This window comes from Lampetra fluviatilis, chromosome 34, assembly GCF_964198595.1.
Source record: "Lampetra fluviatilis chromosome 34, kcLamFluv1.1, whole genome shotgun sequence".
Lineage (NCBI taxonomy): Eukaryota > Metazoa > Chordata > Hyperoartia > Petromyzontiformes > Petromyzontidae > Lampetra > Lampetra fluviatilis.
This window is the reverse complement of record NC_136308.1, coordinates 9,737,836-9,755,973: the sequence shown is the minus strand read 5'-3', so window position 1 is coordinate 9,755,973 and position 18,138 is coordinate 9,737,836. Positions and strand designations below refer to the sequence as shown.

Genomic DNA, 18,138 nt, shown 5'->3' with positions numbered 1-18,138 from the left:
TCACCTGGTGTCTATGTCACCCTGGTGTCTGTGTCACCCCGGTGTCTGCGTCACCTGGTGTCTGTGTCACCCTGGTGTCTGTGTCACCCTCCGCGTCACCCTGGTGTCTGTGTCACCTGGTGTCTGTGTCACCTGGTGTCTGTGTCACCCTGGTGTCTGTGTCACGCTGGTGTCTGTGTCACCCTGGTGTCCGCGTCACCCCGGCGGTGTCTGTGTCACCTGGTGTCTATGTCACCCTGGTGTCTGTGTCACCCCGGTGTCTGCGTCACCTGGTGTCTGTGTCACCCTGGTGTCTGTGTCACCCTCCGCGTCACCCTGGTGTCTGTGTCACCTGGTGTCTGTGTCACCTGGTGTCTGTGTCACCCCGGTGTCTGCGTCACCCTGGTGTCTGTGTCACCTGGTGTCTGTGTCACCTGGTGTCTGTGTCACCTGGTGTCTGTGTCACCCCGGTGTCTGCGTCACCCTGGTGTCTGTGTCACCTGGTGTCTGTGTCACCTGGTGTCTGTGTCACCCCGGTGTCTGCGTCACCCTGGTGTCTGTGTCACCCTGGTGTCTGTGTCACCTGGTGTCTGTGTCACCCTGGTGTCTGTGTCACCCTGGTGTCTGTGTCACCTGGTGTCTGTGTCACCTGGTGTCTGTGTCACCCTGGTGTCCGCGTCACCCCGGTGTCTGTGTCACCTGGTGTCTATGTCACCCTGGTGTCTGTGTCACCTGGTATATGTGTCACCTGGTGTCTGTGTCACCCTGGTGTCTGTGTCACCCTGGTGTCCGCGTCACCCCGGTGTCTGTGTCACCTGGTGTCTATGTCACCCTGGTGTCTGTGTCACCCCGGTGTCTGCGTCACCTGGTGTCTGTGTAACCCTGGTGTCTGTGTCACCCTCCGCGTCACCCTGGTGTCTGTGTCACCTGGTGTCTGTGTCACCTGGTGTCTGTGTCACCTGGTGTCTGTGTCACCTGGTGTCTGTGTCACCCTCGTTTCTGTGTCACCTGGTGTCTGCGTCACCTGGTGTCTGCGTCACCCTGGTGTCTGTGTCACCTGGTGTCTGTGTCACCTGGTGTCTGTGTCACCTAGTGTCTGTCTCACCCTGGTGTCTGTGTCACCCCGGTGTCTGTGTCACCTGGTGTCTGTGTCACCTGGTGTCTGTGTCACCTGGTGTCTGTGTCACCTAGTGTCTGTGTCACCCTGGTGTCTGTGTCACCACGGTGTCTGTGTCACCCTGGTGTCTGTGTCACCTAGTGTCTGTGTCACCTAGTGTCTGTGTCACCCTGGTGTTTGTGTCACCCCGGTGTCTGTGTCACCCTGGTGTCTGTGTCACCTGGTGTCTGTGTCACCCTGGTGTCTGTGTCACCTGGTGTCTGTGTCACCCTGGTGTCTGTGTCACCCCGGTGTCTGTGTCACCTGGTGTCTGTGTCACCTGGTGTCTGTGTCACCTAGTGTCTGTGTCACCCTGGTGTCTGTGTCACCCTGGTGTCTGTGTCACCCCGGTGTCTGTGTCACCTGGTGTCTGTGTCACCCTGGTGTCTGTGTCACCTGGTGTCTGTGTCACCCTGGTGTCTGTGTCACCTGGTGTCTGTGTCACCCTCGTGGTGTCCGTGTCACCCTGGTGTCCGTGTCACCCTCATGTCCGTGTCACCCTCGCGTCCGTGTCACCCTGGTGTGTGTGTCACCCTGGTGTCTGTGTCACCCTGGTGTCTGTGTCACCTGGTGTCTGTGTCACCCTCGTGTCTGTGTCACCTGGTGTCTGCGTCACCCTGGTGTCTGTGTCACCTGGTGTCTGTGTCACCCTGGTGTCTGCGTCACCCTGGTGTCTGTGTCACCCTGGTGTCTGTGTCACCTGGTGTCTGTGTCACCCTCGTGTCTGTGTCACCTGGTGTCTGCGTCACCCTGGTGTCTGCGTCACCCTGGTGTCTGTGTCACCTGGTGTCTGTGTCACCTGGTGTCTGTGTCACCCTGGTGTCTGTGTCACCCTCCGCGTCACCCTGGTGTCTGTGTCACCCTGGTGTCTGTGTCACCTGGTGTCTGTGTCACCTGGTGTCTGTGTCACCCTCCGCGTCACCCTGGTGTCTGTGTCACCCTGGTGTCTGTGTCACCTGGTGTCTGTGTCACCCTGGTGTCTGTGTCACCCTCGTGTCAGTGTCACCCTGGTGTCTGTGTCACCCTGGTGTCTGTGTCACCCTGGTGTCTGTGTCACCCTCCTGTCTGCGTCACCCTGGTGTCTGTGTCACCCTGGTGTCTGCGTCACCTGGTGTCTGTGTCACCCTCGTGTCCCTGTCACCCTGGTGTCTGTGTCACCTTGTGACTGTCACCCTGGTGTCTGTGTCACCCCGGTGTCTGTGTTACCTGGTGTCTGTGTCACCCTGGTGTCTGCGTCACCCTGGTGTCTGTGTCACCCTCGTGTCTGTGTCACCTGGTGTCTGCGTCACGCTGGTGTCTGTGTCACCTGGTGTCTGTGTCACCCTGGTGTCTGCGTCACCCTGGTGTCTGTGTTACCCTGGTGGCTGTGTCACCCTGGTGTCTGCGTCACCTGGTGTCTGCGTTACCTGGTGTATGTGTCACCCTCGTGTCTGTGTCACCTGGTGTCTGCGTCACGCTGGTGTCTGTGTCACCTGGTGTCTGTGTCACCCTGGTGTCTGCGTCACCCTGGTGTCTGTGTTACCCTGGTGGCTGTGTCACCCTGGTGTCTGCGTCACCTGGTGTCTGCGTTACATGGTGTATGTGTCACCCTCGTGTCCGTGTCACCCTTGTGTCCGTGTCACCTGGTGTCTGTGTCACCCTGGTGTCCGTGTCACCTGGTGTCCGTGTCACCTGGTGTCTGTGTCACCTGGTGTATGTGTCACCTGGTGTCTGTGTCACCCTGGTGTCTGTGTCACCTGGTGTCTGTGTCACCCTGGTGTCCGTGTCACCCTGGTGTCCGTGTCACCTGGTGTCCGTGTCACCTGGTGTCTGTGTCACCCTGGTGTCCGTGTCACCCTGGTGTCCGTGTCACCTGGTGTCCGTGTCACCCTGGTGTCTGTGTCACCCTGGTGTCCGTGTCACCTGGTGTCCGTGTCACCTGGTGTCCGTGTCACCCTGGTGTCCGTGTCACCCTGGTGTCCGTGTCACCTGGTGTCCGTGTCACCTGGTGTCCGTGTCACCTGGTATCCGTGTCACCTGGTGTATGTGTCACCCTGGTGTCCGTGTCACCCTGGTGTCCGCGTCACCCTGGTGTCCGCGTCACCCTGGTGTCCGTGTCACCTGGTGTCCGTGTCACCCTGGTGTCTGTGTCACCCTGGTGTCTGTGTCACCCTGGTGTCTGTGTCACCCTGGTACCTATGTCACCTGGTGTCTGTGTCACCCTCGTGGTGTCTGCGTCACCCTCGTTAGTGTCTGTGTCGAGACGCGGCAGTGCGGCTCCCAAGTTGCTCCAACGCAAGAAGCGCACAGATCGAGTCTCGCCACGTGACGGCGCAAAACGTCAGCAGCACTCCCTCCTTCCCCCAGCCAACACCCCGATCCTCATTTACAGAAACCACCCCCACCATCCACCCCCCACTACCCACCAGCCCCTCCCCTCCCGCCGTCCGCTCCACACGGGGCTGAGCACAAAGCGAGCGGGCCGATCTCCGTCACTTGCGGACGGACGCACTCTCGCATCCCCGCGCGCTCCGCTCCGCGTTCGCTGACGGAGACGAGTAGCGCTTGGAAAGAGAGGATCGGAGGAAGGGAGGAAGGGGCGGGCAGAGAGAGCCAAAGAGCCATCGGGTCGGGCGGAGAGAGGAGAGGAGGCGAGCCATGCTAGACCCATCTTCGAGCGAGGAGGAAGGGGATGATGTGTGCGAGGAGGAGCATCCCAGAGGCGGCATGCGCGGCGACTCCCGCATAGCCGAGAGCACCGGGGCCGCTCTCATGCCGCCGGGCGCCTCTCCCGGCTCCGCCATGTCACCGGGGCTCTCCAAGGCAACCGCGGCGTCGGCGGCTTCAACAGCAGCGGCGGCGGCGGCGGCGTTGGCGTCGTCTTCGGCAGGAGGAGGAGGTGGTGGAGGTGCTGGTGGAGGTGGTGCTGGTGGTGGTGGGGGCGCTGCGGCGGTCGTTGCGGGTGGCCCGGCCGGCGCGGTGAGAGCGCAGGTGGGACTGGGGTCCGCCTCGGGGTCCGCGTCCTCGGGATCGGTGGCCGGGGCGGGGGCCCTGAGCGCCAGCGTTAGCGCGGCGAGCGTCGGGGTGGGGGTCCCGGCCGCCGGGAGGCCCGGCAGTCCGAGCCCCTCGCTGGGAGGCGAGCGCGACGAGTTGGAACGGCTGCGCCGTGAGGACGACGAGCGCAAGCGGCGGCTGCAGATCTACGTGTTCGTGCTGCGCTGCGTGGCGTACCCCTTCAACGCGAGGCAGCCCACGGACATGGCGAGGAGGCAGGCCAAGGTGAGCGTCTCGTCGCCGTGCGGTCCGTGCGGTTGTGTGCGGGGAGCGGTGGTGCAGCGGTTAGCGTCCTGCGCCGCTTAAGCCGACGGCGACCCGGGTTCGATTCGCTGCTCGCGGCCGACACGGCGACAATTATCTGAACCGCTCCTGGGACTCCCCTAGGTCGACTGGGTCTCAAATGAGTACCTGGTGCGGTGTGTAGTAAACATCGACACTGGGGAGACAAAGGCGGCCCGGCGTGGTGCTGGCCATCCACCGCTTCGTGTGCCGTGCTAGCTTTAATAGGTGCTCGCTAACAGCACTTTCCCCAGCACTCCGTTGAAGCTATACGGAGGATCTTTTTCTTTGTTTTGTCTGTGTGGTTGTGTATGGGGGGGCGGTGGTGCAGTGGTTCGCGTCCTGCCCTCCCAAACCTGGCGGCGACCCGAGGGAAATTCCCGCTCACAACAAATGGTAGTGGGGAATAGCTTGAAGAGGTTCCAGTCCTCCCCAAGGTTCGCTCGTCCAAAGTTGAATGCCTCGTGCGGTGTGTGCATACACCAGAGCCGGCGAGACAAAGGCGGTCGGGCGTGGTGCTGGTCACCTACCCCCCTCGTGTACTGTGATTGCCTTCATAGGTGTTCCCTAACAGCACTTGTCCCAACAATCTACAACGCCTACACGGATATTTGTCCTACATTTTTTACGTCTGCTTTTGTGTGTGTTCAGCTGTACGTGTATGTATATCTCTATCATTTTGTATCTGTGTGCAAGTGTTGGTGTGTGTCTGTGTCCGTGTATCTGGATACAGTATTTCTGTTTGCAGTCTTGTGTAAAATGTGCAGTCTATGTCTGTGTGTGTGCACATCTGTGCGTGTATCTCTGTATCAAAGTTTGCAGTGTGCCTGCGTATCTCTGTCGGTATACGTGTATGTATTTCCTGTGTGGCCATGAGTGTGTTTGAGTGTTTGTGTGTGTACGTCTGTGTCTTGTATTTGTGTGTGTATTCGCCAGTGTATCTGTGTATCTGCATCTGTGTGTGTGTAGTCTGCTGTGTCAGTACGTGTGTGTGCACGTGTGTGTGCACGTGTGTGTGCACGTGTGTGTGCACGTGTGTGTGCACGTGTCTGTGCACGTGTCTGTGCACGTGTCTGTGCACGTGTCTGTGCACGTGTCTGTGCACGTGTCTGTGCACGTGTCTGTGCACGTGTCTGTGCACGTGTCTGTGCACGTGTAACCTCTTTGGGGAGCGGCGACCCGAGTTCGATTCCCGCTCACGGCCCAACACCTAGATTGACTCGGCCTCAAATGAGTACCTGGCACGGTGTGTAAACGTCGCTACTGGGGAGACAAAGGCAGTCGGGCGTGCTGCTGGCCACACCACCCTCTCGTGTACCGTGCCTGCCTTCATAGGTGCTCGTTAACAGCGCTTGCCCCAAAAGTCTGTGAAGGCTACGCGGGGCATCTTTGTCTGTATTGTGTCACCTCTACGCGCCTCTGTAGGTTACGCCAAATGCGCTTTGGCGCAGAAGCGGGTGGTCAGTCGCACCTTGCGCAGCTCATTGCAATGCGTCCAAGGTGAGCGTAGGGCTGCGAACGAACTCGGACATTCATTCGTTCGTTGTGAATGAGTCGCGACACTCGGTGAGAAGTGTCGCGCAATAATTGCGAGGACCACGGGGCTGTGACGTCAACGCCGCGTGGACAATTGATTTCAAATCGCGTCTCGGAAGAGGTCCAGCGATGTTTCGAATCGTGGATTATTACCGATCGTTGTAGGATCGCTGTGCACGCGCGCGTGTGTGTGCACACTTCGCGTGTGGAAGACGGACTTTTTCTTTTATTTATGAAAAACAATTTCTCATGTAGCGTTGATGGGCAAATATCACGATAAAAAATACAAGCAAACGAAAGACATGTCAACAAAACTAAACTATATTTTTATTTCAGTCGCAGGGCTCACGAAAACCGACATTTCGTCGGGTGGTGGAGGGAGTTGCTACACATTAGTGTTTGTTTTGCACGTGCCTTTGTCACTTGAGCTCGTTCGCAATCGCTGCTACCCAGAGGTGGGACAAAGTCATTGTTATGCAAGTCCAAGTCGAGTCGCAAGTCATCAAATTCATGACTCGAGTCTGACTCGAGTCCAAGTCACATGACTCGAGTCCACATCTCATAGGTGGGACAAAGTCATTGTTATGCAAGTCCAAGTCGAGTCGCAAGTCATCAAATTCATGACTCGAGTCTGACTCGAGTCCAAGTCACATGACTCGAGTCTACACCTCTGCTGCTACCAAATGACGGCTCAATGTGACCGGATCTTGGAAAGCGAAGCGGGCTTTCAGCCTGGATATTGTGGCTTACGAGGTGTTGTACGCGCCGTGCTGCGAGGTGTGGCCAGCAGATGGCAGTGTGTAGAGTGGCACCCCCTCGTATACAGCGCGGGGCTGGGGTTATTTATTTTCTTGTCGACGTTTCAGTTTCCTCCCAAACACGATGCCAAACTCCAATTACAAAAGGAATTGGCCAAACATCCTCATGCAGCACTCTTCTCAAACAGTCTTGACACTCGGCGTGTGTTTGTGTGCACCCATGTCATTTTAACGTCTTTCGCACCGTACTTAGCCAACCGTGCCAATCGGCGGTAGCGGAGGAAGGACAACAACAGCACCGAACGACAAAATACAGTTCTGCGTGCTTGCGGGACAAGGAGCGTGAGCATCCATGCTGCATTAACACAGCCGCTCAATTCGAGCGAACCTCAAAGCGCCGCATCACGGCACTCAGGCGGGGTTGCAGAGGCTGCTGTGAGTGGCGTGTCTGTGATTATCTTCTCTTCCCGCAAAGCTGGCCCGTTGGCGATAATTAATTGTCAAAAGGGCCGTTGATATCGTTGACTTTTGTAATACGGCCCCGTGTACAGTGACGGCGAAGCAACGGGGGAACACGGTAACACGTGTCGAGGATGTCCGAGGCATCCTCACGCACTCGCACCACACGGACACACAATCTTCGCACTCGACATCGCACACACCAATCACACGCACGGGAATACCACTCGACGGGGGTCAAGGGTTAAAGAGCACTGACGTCACACGCGCACGAGAGATGTGGATTCGGAAGGGGGGCGGAGATAGAAGGCATTGGGAGTTGGGGCGGAGATGGAGGGTTTAAAGGGCGCGGTGAAACGCGTGTTCGAGGTTGGTTTGAGGGACGAGTGTGGATAAAGGAAGTGCTTAAGCAGTCTCCAACTCCTCTTCACACGTGCATCTCATCTCCCTCGGCCTGACGCCACCGCTCGCAATGGGCCCTTGGATCATTAACGCTTCTTACCGCAGTCTACACCCCCCCCCCCTACAACTCCACCCTCGACGATATCCCCAAGAGATGCGCGCAGGTTTCGGAGAGTGCTGCTTTTGTTTTGCGAGGAAGGGCGAGACATTTAATGGGCAAACGCACACTCGCACACTGGGGCCCATTCAATGTGGGGGGTGTGAAACGACCCATCGATTAATCGATACGGATTGAATTGGTAGCCGCACAATTTGCGTCCTAAAATCGCGCGTGTTCAAGAATCGATGTCTTTTCCGATCCGTAATTTGTTGTGTTTGATGGGGCTACGTTATGGTTGAACAGATGCTAGTGCAACATAATCCACAATTTGATTATGCATCCATGCTGCACCCGCCGTTACCAACACGCACTGATCAGCATGGTGAAGTATGGTTAAATACCTGCCCCCCCTCCCTCCTCCATCACCCACACACGGCATTGGGAGACACATCATCCAGCAGCGGATTGTCTAAACGGGTTGTGCGCGTTACAAAATGTGCGTGCAATGTCACAATGAGTAAACATCACCGCTGCAGCCACCAGAGGCGCTACCATTCACCGCTATGTCATTCAAATGAATGCAATGGAATCTCACCCCCCCCCCCCCCCGCGTGGTATATAATGGGACGCGATCGAATCGTCGGAGTAGCCGGAGGTCGTTCCCACACCCACGAGTTCGCTCGCTGTCCGGGGAAATCAGCACCATGGACAGCGCCGCCCCACAATGCTGTGGCAATGGGACGAGCGGCAGGCAGGCTGGGTAGGGTTTGTCACAGCGCATGGCTTTGCAATTGGTTCGTACGGTCAAAACACGTGCAATGAGACGTGCCTCTAAGAACCGGTTTACTTTTTAAGTAAACGATAGGGGGGGGGCACACTCGGGGGCAAATCGAACAAACGAGGACATTGAAACGTGTCGGACAGTACAAACGAGACGGACAGCGCACACTAGACGCAACATTTGAAACTCCGAATGAGAACGCAAATAACGGTCGAGGCAATTGGAAGGAGACGAAGAAAGAATGGGATTATTGAATCGAATCACGATGATTTATCGAATTGCTGAGGGACGGGGGGGGGGGTCTTGCTTGACACGCCTGCTTTCAGTACCACGGACAACGCCAATGAGACGTTAAAGGGGTTTTCGTCCGCTCGCGGTTCAGTGATTGATCACGATTCAGTGATTGATCACGATTCAATTATCGAATCTATTGGCCTATTTGTACTTTCTCGCCTGTACTGTGCTTTATGCACTCCGCATGTGTCTGATGTATCTTACTTGTTTCGTACGGCTGATGTTCATGTAGAGCAATGACTATAATTTACCATTGATCTGGTCTCTATACCTGTCGGTTGATGTTGAAGTTGGTCGTGAAAAGTCTTAAGCCGCTGATGAGCTGCAGCTTTACCGGTCAGAATTCGATCAATACGTAGGCGCGTGTAAATAATAAAGACATCTGTATCAACGTAACAATCTTGTCGGGTGGGGGAGAGTTAATGGCAATAATTAATATTATTTTAAATACATTTTCTGAATTATTCCTGAATTTTGTAATACATTTTAACAATGACTATTTTTGCCGTAAAATGACGGTGTGGCCTAACCCAAAATTATATATGGATCAATGTTGTCTCAATCTGTGTCCTGTGTACTCTGTCCCGTTTATACCGTCTGTTTAGTCTGTGCTATACGACACGGTTGTAGTGTCTGTACTTTGTGTACTTTCTGCCTCGCTAGTTCTAACACCCACGTAATTAATATCGGCCCTTGCTACTCTATAATAAAGCCTATTGCCCGAGGCGATCGCCCTGCTGTATATGCTTCTGTAGTCTGTCAGTGATATTGACGAAATTGGGGAGTGTTTTTATTTATTATTTCAGCGATATGTGTTGTTTTGTCATAAAACTTTCTGTGTTTATATCGATGTGCCCATTGGCGTATCCACAATTGTGCTACTTTTCAAAGTCAAACTTTGTATTGTTGCCACAAATTACGCGTGCCCAAATTGCCGTGTGATGCAATAATATTTGAGATTGGACTTGCATTCGCATGCCATGCATCCCGATCGTACACACGCACCTACCACGCGAATACGTAAACATCTTATGGACGAAGTGTAATATTTTTTTGTGTTGTGTGGCATGACAATCTCGAATCGTGACACAGACTGCATCTTATTAATATGACTACTACCACCACATCCAACCAGTATATGATTGGATTTTCAAGACAATGTTATTGAAGCATGCATTGTGTGTTATGTCGTGTGTGTGTAAGTATAAGGGGAGCGATAGTGTAGTGGTTAGGGCGCTGCGCTGCGCTGCGAACCCGAGTTACATTTGTGCTCACGGTCAATAACGATGGCAAATATTTGAACAGGTCCTGGGCCTCTCCTTAGTCGACTCAGCCTTAAATGTGTACCTGGTATTGTGTTTAAACATGTGCTTTGGGGAGACAAAACCGGTCGGGTGTGGTGTTGGCCATCCACCCACCCCATCGTGATGATCAGAACAATTACACACACTTGCACTTCTAATGTATACAAAATATAAAGGTCAACGATCCCCCGTAATGACCTTTAACAGACTGTTGGGGCAAGTCTCCTTGGCGAGCACCTATGACGGCCGGCACCGCAAACGTGGGGGTGGGTGGTGGCCAACTGCGTGCGGCGGCCTTTGTCTCCCAGGTGGCGATGTTTACTACACACCGCACCAGCTACACGTACTCATTTACAACCCAGTCGACCTTTAGGAAGATCCAGGACGGGTCCAAATATTCACCGCGGTTATTGGTCGTTATTGGGCATTGAACATGGGACGCCGCGTTTGTAGTGCAGTGCGCTAACCGCAATTTCACACACGTACACATGCATACATAATACATGTCCACACACGCATACAAAAACACAAATGTGCACGGTCACATACATGAAAACGCATCGCACGCACAAGCATGTTCACGTACGCGAGTACACAATTTGTCGACATCATCGATGTCAAGGGCGATGTTACCGCGACGGTTGTGCCAGGCTCGGTGCACTTTGAGGCCATCAAGTGAAGTGTGGAATAGTCGCTGCCGCCAGGAGGTCACAGGGACAGCCAGAGGTGATCATAAGTTACCTGGACCGAGATGATGCACTCTTCAATCTGGACACCTGCTCGATGTGGGGAGGCTTAGTGATAATAATCCCTCGATGAACGACACGTCATCGAAGGAGGCCTTTATTCAGCAGTGGATAGAGCTAGGGAGGTTGGGGGATGGGTGGGGTTGAAGTGGGGCTGCGGGGAAGAGCAGGGCTACGTGATTACTGTGCAATGTGCACACACAATGGGCCACCAAGGAGCGGGCATTGAGCTGCGATGCTGCGGCGCTCGTGAGATAAGCGGAGTGACGCACGGAGAGAGCGAGCGGCCGGGAAAAGACGAACCGAAAAAAGCAACCAATCAGAAAACGAGGTCTCTGGAGATGTGCGCCCCAGGCGCAGCAATCACGTGTGCGGGCGCGAGAGAGAGAGGGGGGAGGGAAGAGCGAAGGGACAGGGATAGATCGAGGAGCGTGCGTGTGTTTTAAGGGGTGCGGTAGTGTAGTGGCTTAGTATCGCCACAGCGCTACAAACCGGCTGACCCCGGTTCGATTGCCGCTCATGGCCCAACATCGGCGATGAAAATCTGAGCCGTTGGGGGCCATCCTCGCTTAGCTCAGCTTTAAATGAATACCTGGCGGGGTGTGTAAAGCATCAGCACTGGGGAGACAAAGACGGCCGGGCGTGGTGCTGGCCACGCCACAGGATTGGTGTTCCGTGTCGACCTTAATAGCTGCTCGCTTCCAGCACTTGCCGCCAATAATCCATGTCGGCTACACGGGGGACTTTTGACTTTGCTGAAGGATGCAATGTTCCGATTCTGCCCGTTCGTGCTGTTGACTCTTGGCACGGGAGTTTGGCTTCAGAGCTCGCACCCGTCGGAGCGAGCCAAAAAGCGTGTGCCCACGATAATTACTGGGGGTGTAATGGTGCATCAATTTCATAGATTAATTTCGATTCTCTCAAAGCCCGGTGATGCCAATACGTTAATTTACAGCACCTTCGTCAATCGTCTGGTGGATGAGGGCCACCCAACCACGCCATAGCGGTCACGGTCGGGGGGGGGGGCGCAAAGGGATTGCTTGCTCACAGGCGACGGTGGCTATACAAGTGGCCTGTAATCCAGCAGTGGAGGCCGCAAGGGTTGATTGACCAGACAGATGTCAACTCCCTTCCCGTGGGTGGTGAGAGTGTGCCATATCCTGGCTCTCCAGCAGAAGGCGGTACAGCAAGTTAACTAATCGCCATCCGTTTCCATCTTCATCGGGATATAGCGTTGTTGCCTCATCGGGCAAGGCGTGCGTATTCTCCAGCGGCTCTGATTTCCTCCTCCCACATGGTATAATAAACACAACTCATCATTAATTGGCTGAACACATCTTGAAATAAAGACTCTCCTGAAAAAAAGTCCCATGACTGGATGTGGCTTCTCTGGATAAAATAATGAAATAAAACAGAAAATAAAGAAAGTAAGAACATACTTCACCACGCTGAGCAATGCGGGCTGGTGAAGGTGGTCCCTGTTAAACTCTCGCCGCTTTTGTTAGCTCTGGTTAGGAGTCGAACTCAAATTTACTTGGTTTATAGGGGGCGGCGTTGTCGCTACTGAGCCACCGCTGCACCCCAAGCTCTACGATATGCTCAATAAATCACGTGTGTCATAGTTGACGGTGTTTTCGATTTTTATGTATTTTTTTAGGTCATGGAATAATGGGATAATGATGCCAGTTATTTACACATCAAAGCTTCCCTTGAGTCTCAGATGGGTCCTGAATTGGGATGTTTTGGCTAATTATGTGTGTTTGACACGTGGGAGGAAACCGGAATACTCGGAGAAATTTTTTTTCACTACGCACGCGAGAGAATGGCACACCGAGCTCTGCTCAGATGCCTTCAATCCACGGGGTCGTCTGTAAATCCAGCGAGTGGACCAAACCGAATTATGGAATGTGTCCGCGTGCTGGACTGCCATCTGGCGCCTCGCAGCCCTCTCTTGTGACCACAGCACTTGCTAGAGGCCGCTATATTCGCCGCATTGTAAAAAAAAACCGGATTCTTGAACTGAATCACGACCCTGAAGTGCGATGGTGAATTGGATCACCTTGTGGAGGTGAATCATTCCACTCCTAACAATAACTTTGGCATCGGGGGAGTTGCAGAGCTGGCACCGCCGAGATCCTGGGATCGAATCCAGACGGGCCACCCTCTGATTAAATTGGGTTCTCAAGTGTCGTGAGGTTGATGGGCTCAGCCCAGTCACCGATGACTGCCACAAAAAAACCCATCAAGTATAGTAGTATCTGCACTTCGTTTGGCTAAACTCCAGCTCTCAGAATTGAACATATCAGTTCGATTCTCATGCGACGAACGTTCGTTCTCTGTGGCAGAGTGGGTGGCAAAGTGCTGCCCCCCCCCACCACTCCCCCCCCCCCCCTTGTGGTCCCAGAGGTCACTTGAAGGGAGCTGAGAAGTAGTTCTGGTTTGTCCGCTTCCGTACTCGCGTTTCGTAACACAGAGCGTTGAGCTGCTTTGTGAAATAAAGGAAATAGATTTTTCATTTCATAACAGAATCCGAATATTTATTTATTACTGGAGGAATCCGATGAGCTATAAAGCTCTTTATCACAGATATCCAGTAGGGGCGGGTCACATATAACCCTGATAATGGGGGGGGGGGAATAACAAAGCAATGTATATAAATAATCACAGGAAAGACAATTATTCTTGTAAATGCTGTGCATAACTTTGCAGTGTTGGCCTTAATAGGTGCTCGCTAATAGAACCTACCTCAAAACGCATAAAGTGTGATCTCCATCTATGGGATATTTTTACCAGTATCCAAAATGATGAAAAACACGAAGAGGGTTTTACCCTTTCTGGCTCGTCGAATCCGCCTGAGCACAAATGCATGAAGGGCACGCGGTTGGATTCCACGCCCCCCAAATAAGATGTTCTGAGAATCGTCCTCCTTGTTTGTGTTCAATCCATTTAATGTGTTTTTTGTGGGTAGCAGCTGTTCGGTCCATTCTGGACAGGGTTGTGGGTGGTGGGGGTGAGATGGCTTAAGTTCTTGTGTATGGATTTAAGTGTGCGCGTACACATCCCATTACTATTGATTTATGGAGAGACGTCAGTAATTCTGCTTACAACTCGAGAAAACAAAAGTAGAACGGGTGGGGGGGGGTTGGCAATGGACCAGGGTCCTACGACGTCAACAACAGAAATCCCTTCTCCAAAACGGAACAGGCGCAGATGTTTTTTGTGGAGCAAGGCCTGATATGCTACAAAGTAGGGCCATTGCCCGAAACGTTGCCTCCTATATATAGATGTTTTTCCTTTTAAGTTGCGCAGTGTTGTTGAATAACACTGGTCAACAAAAAAAAGCATTTTTTTTCTGGCCTGGACTTTTGCAGCTGTTTTAGACTAATTTCAGGGTGCTGATTCAAAATTTGATCTCAGATTTGCTCTATCACATCTCATTTTTATGCTATCGGCATACACCATTTTCATTGATTTTACCCGAAATTAACTCTGTCACTTATGATTGCAAGTTGTTGCGAGTCAGTGACTGCTTTAGTGTTAAAATATGGTGCTGTATTTTTAGGATAGTGTGTTTATAATATAATTTTATGTAGATATCCACATTTATTTAATATTTTTCTTCTGCAGTTTTTATTGAAAATGCAATATTTGATATCTCAAAAACCTGATGTGATAGACAAAAAATGATGCCAGATTTGGAATCAGCACCCCAAAATTGCCTTAAAACCGTTGGAATACCTTATGCCAGAAAAAGTGTGTTGACCAGTGTAATCTGTTGGGTTGAATGCTGATGGTGTTGCTTGTGAATGCTAATCGGAGATGCCTAATGGTGATGGATGAGTTACAATAATTTGAAAATAATCATCATCATACTGATATTAATTGAAATCGTTTTTAATTATCACCATCATCATAGTAGTATTCTTCAATCGAAATGTTTGCTTCTGTCGTCGTCAGCAGCAGCAGCATTCTCCCGGTCTACAGAAATATGTCTATCGTTCCGTTTTTTTTAACTCGGGAAAACAAAGTAGCGCGAGGATAAAGTCTGGCTTTACGATCGCTTTTCCTCACTTTGCCCCGTGTTGACCTAAGGAAGCTGCTGCCCTCCAGTCTAACGCTCATCGCACCGGGCCTGCAGTCAAGCTCCACCGCCTCGTTCTTCCGGCACAGCAGTTTCCCAAATTCCTCGCGCCGCCTCTGTCCACCCCGGCGGTGCAAACGGGCATAGTCTCGGTCCAACCGGCAGGTTGCTTGCAGTGGGGTAAAGTGCTGGTAACTCCTACCTCTTCCCAAGACGTCTCAAAGTAGTAGCTCCAATATCCGCTCGATCCAGGAGTCTGTGTAGCGCCCCAATCGGAGGCCCCCTTCTGCCCAGCAGCCGCCGTGAGCCGGGCAAGCCGGCGGGGCTGCGCCTTTTACCTCCCCTTTTTTGTACTCCTGAGACGGGAAGACGATGTCTGGAGGAAGCGCGGCATTAGCTCCTCCGCAAGGGCACGCTGTGGCACGGCTCACTCGCTCGCCCCATCGATCGAGTCGGGGAAGGGGGGGAGTCTCGCTTGAGATGGGGGTCGTCCCAAACACCATGTGCGTCCTTGAGGTGGGAGTGGGGGAGGCGTGGGGTGTAGGAGATGCCCCTTTGCTGCTGGAATACCACGCGTTTAACGCCGCTCGGTGCAAAGCCCAGAGGCGTTCCCGAGTGTTCGGGCCCGACCCGCGTCCGACATTAATTCATTCGCGTCCTTTGTTTGACCGTGCGATAGCCCATTAAGATTGATCACCTTCGCCGTCACCGTCGTCATCGCCCCGTTTCGCGCCGCTGATCAGGGCGGCCGTGCGCAGTCGCGCGGCGATGATGTCCAGCCACGCGGAGGGGGTGGTGGTGGGTTTTGACGTGGGGTCATAATGGTAATTTTTGGGACATTTTTGGTCGTTACTCGGGAGGCAGGTGAGGCTCCGTGTCATCACGCCGAATGTTATCGCACGAGTCTTGATGGCTGCTTTATGACTGCGGCCACAGTCGACGACAAAGCTGACGAGCAACCAATAAGCTATGGGCGTGAGGTGGGGGTGGGGGCTGGCAAGGTGCGGAGGTAGGGTTAGAAGGTTAGGGGTAGAGTTAGTTCTAGTAACTGGTTAGCTCGTTGGTTAGGATTAATGTTAGTTCTCATACCACTGGGTCGTTAGTTGGTAGGTTAAAGTTACTGGTCGGGTTAATACTCGTGGCTGATTGTCTAGAGTAGGTGATAGGTTTACCACGTAGGCTTTCGCGACTAATATTAGTCATGATGAAAGTTTTTTTGGGTTAGATCGCGTGAGTATAAATGTGTCGTACGTCTACATGTGATGGGTTCAATGATGATGTCATCTTGCTCTATTTAATACCGGAAGCAGGTGGATTACTTCACTATTCTGGCAAATCGCCTGATGATGCTTGATGAAATTGCCAGCGAAACGTCGTATTCCAATTGTTAATGTTGTGGATTTACTCTCCAACATACCGGTGGGCTGTTGTCGTAACTAATTTTGCGCGTTGTTTATGTAACAAACCTTACTGGCTGTGTTGGATGGTGGAGGGTTACGACACATTTATATTTTTGCGATCTAAGCCAAAAACCTTTATTATGAGTGGGTGATAGGGTTGGTATTAGCCGTCTGGTTGGCTCGTTTTATAGGGTTGTGCGTGGACTTTAATAATGCTGCCAGGTCCGCTGGTTTGTGCGGGTGAGGGGTAAAGGCTATGTGCTAGTTCCTGGTGGGCTGATTGACCATGGTCGGTGGGAGAGCACAGATGTGGGAGCATAGAAAGTGCAGTGCAAGGGCGGATTTTTAAATCCTTTATATTAAGTTCACTTGCGCGCTTGCTTGCGCGCTTACGACCGTGCAAATCTTTCGGTCGTGTTTTAACCCACTTCCCGTGATCCAATTGAGCTGACATTTTGCCCACAGACTCGTTGTGCGTGACAATTTATTTTCCTGAAAATTTTTTCCCAAAATTTTCCACTTTTTAGGAAAAAAAAATTTCATATTTAATTTAAAATACCAATGTGATAAAAATGAAACTCTTACTCAAGAAAAACAGAAATGAATAATAAAATAAAACCAATGCCACGCATATAAAGGATTTATAGTGAAAAAGTAAGTTTTTACTGGTTAATTTTTTTTCTATATCGCCATCACCTGCTCACTGCGTAGCCAGGTCACTGTCTGTGACAGCCTGACGTGCGCGCAATGACGCCAGTCGCCCGTCCCCAGCAGCACTATCCAGGCTCCAAAACATGCTTAACTTCCTAAATTTGGTGAGATCTTTGGGGAGGTGGTGGAGTGGGGACATTGCGGGTGATTTGGTTATCATTTGTAATTAAGTGCATCCATGCATTGTGGGCTCAGTGCCGCATGGGGTATTAGCTGTGGCTGTTTGGGGGGCTTTGTGTATGGGGATTAGGGTCGCTGTGTTGCGTTCCGCTGAAGTTGCTCTTTCAAGCGCTGATCGATGTCTGTGCGTGCGTTTGTGCGTATGTGTGCAATAACCCCACCCCTCAGTCCTCATTCGTCTGCTGGTGAGCGTAACGCAAATTGCCTCCGACCAAATCACCCTGAATGCACCCGTTCTTGTCGCATCAAGGAAGCCGAGTTGGGACTTGGATGAACGGGAGACTGCCCCGGCAATGCCAGGTGATGTCGGCTTGGCTTGCGAAGTGATCTGGTAGAGTCCAGCGCAGAAGTGGTTTCTGGAATCTATCCGAGTGAAGTTTTGTGAGCCTGTCGGGTTTTCTTCTGTGGGTGTGAATACACGATAATGGGCCCTCCTATGGAAGAATCTTAAGATCTGCAGAGGTTTTTCCACGTAATAAAAAGCCACACGGAGCGGGCGAGTCTTTGTCTGCGTCACCCACAATGCACCTGATCTCGTCACATTTCAGAAGCTAAGCCGGGTTCCCACAGGGCATTCGGGAGTGCCACTGCACGGTCTTGGACTGTGATGAAGTATAAAAAGTTTTTTCTTTTGAACTATAAATATTTTTATTTTACCAGGTAAGGCCCACTTAGCTAAAACGCTCTTTTTTAAGAATCGACCTGGCCACAAATGATAGCTCAATCAAGTGATTTATGTGGAAATGTATTGCGGCCAAATACTCTGAACGTATGTTTCTAAATGTGGAGGAAAAAAACGGAGGATCCAGAGTAAAATCTACGCAATTCTATGCCCCCACTTGTCTGCGTTCGCCGACATGCATTGACCAGCGCAGTGAAAAATGGCTTAAATGACCCCCCCCAAGATCCGCATGGCGTGAGGAGAAGCCCCCATTA

The 18,138-nt window shown here is 52.4% G+C and overlaps 1 protein-coding gene across 6 annotated transcripts in view; it reads left to right on the top strand.

Moving 5' to 3' along the window:
* The first annotated feature begins 3,567 nt into the window (after positions 1 to 3,567).
* LOC144944368 (calcium-dependent secretion activator 1-like) overlaps positions 3,568 to 18,138 on the top strand; it is a 118,608-nt gene continuing 104,037 nt past the window's right edge. For all 6 annotated transcript variants that reach the window (XM_078872477.1, XM_078872476.1, XM_078872475.1 and 3 more), the window contains exon 1: positions 3,568 to 4,393. In XM_078872477.1, the coding sequence (XP_078728603.1) occupies positions 3,773 to 4,393 (621 nt within the window). In that variant the 5' untranslated portion in view covers positions 3,568 to 3,772. The remainder of the gene's footprint in view (positions 4,394 to 18,138) is intronic.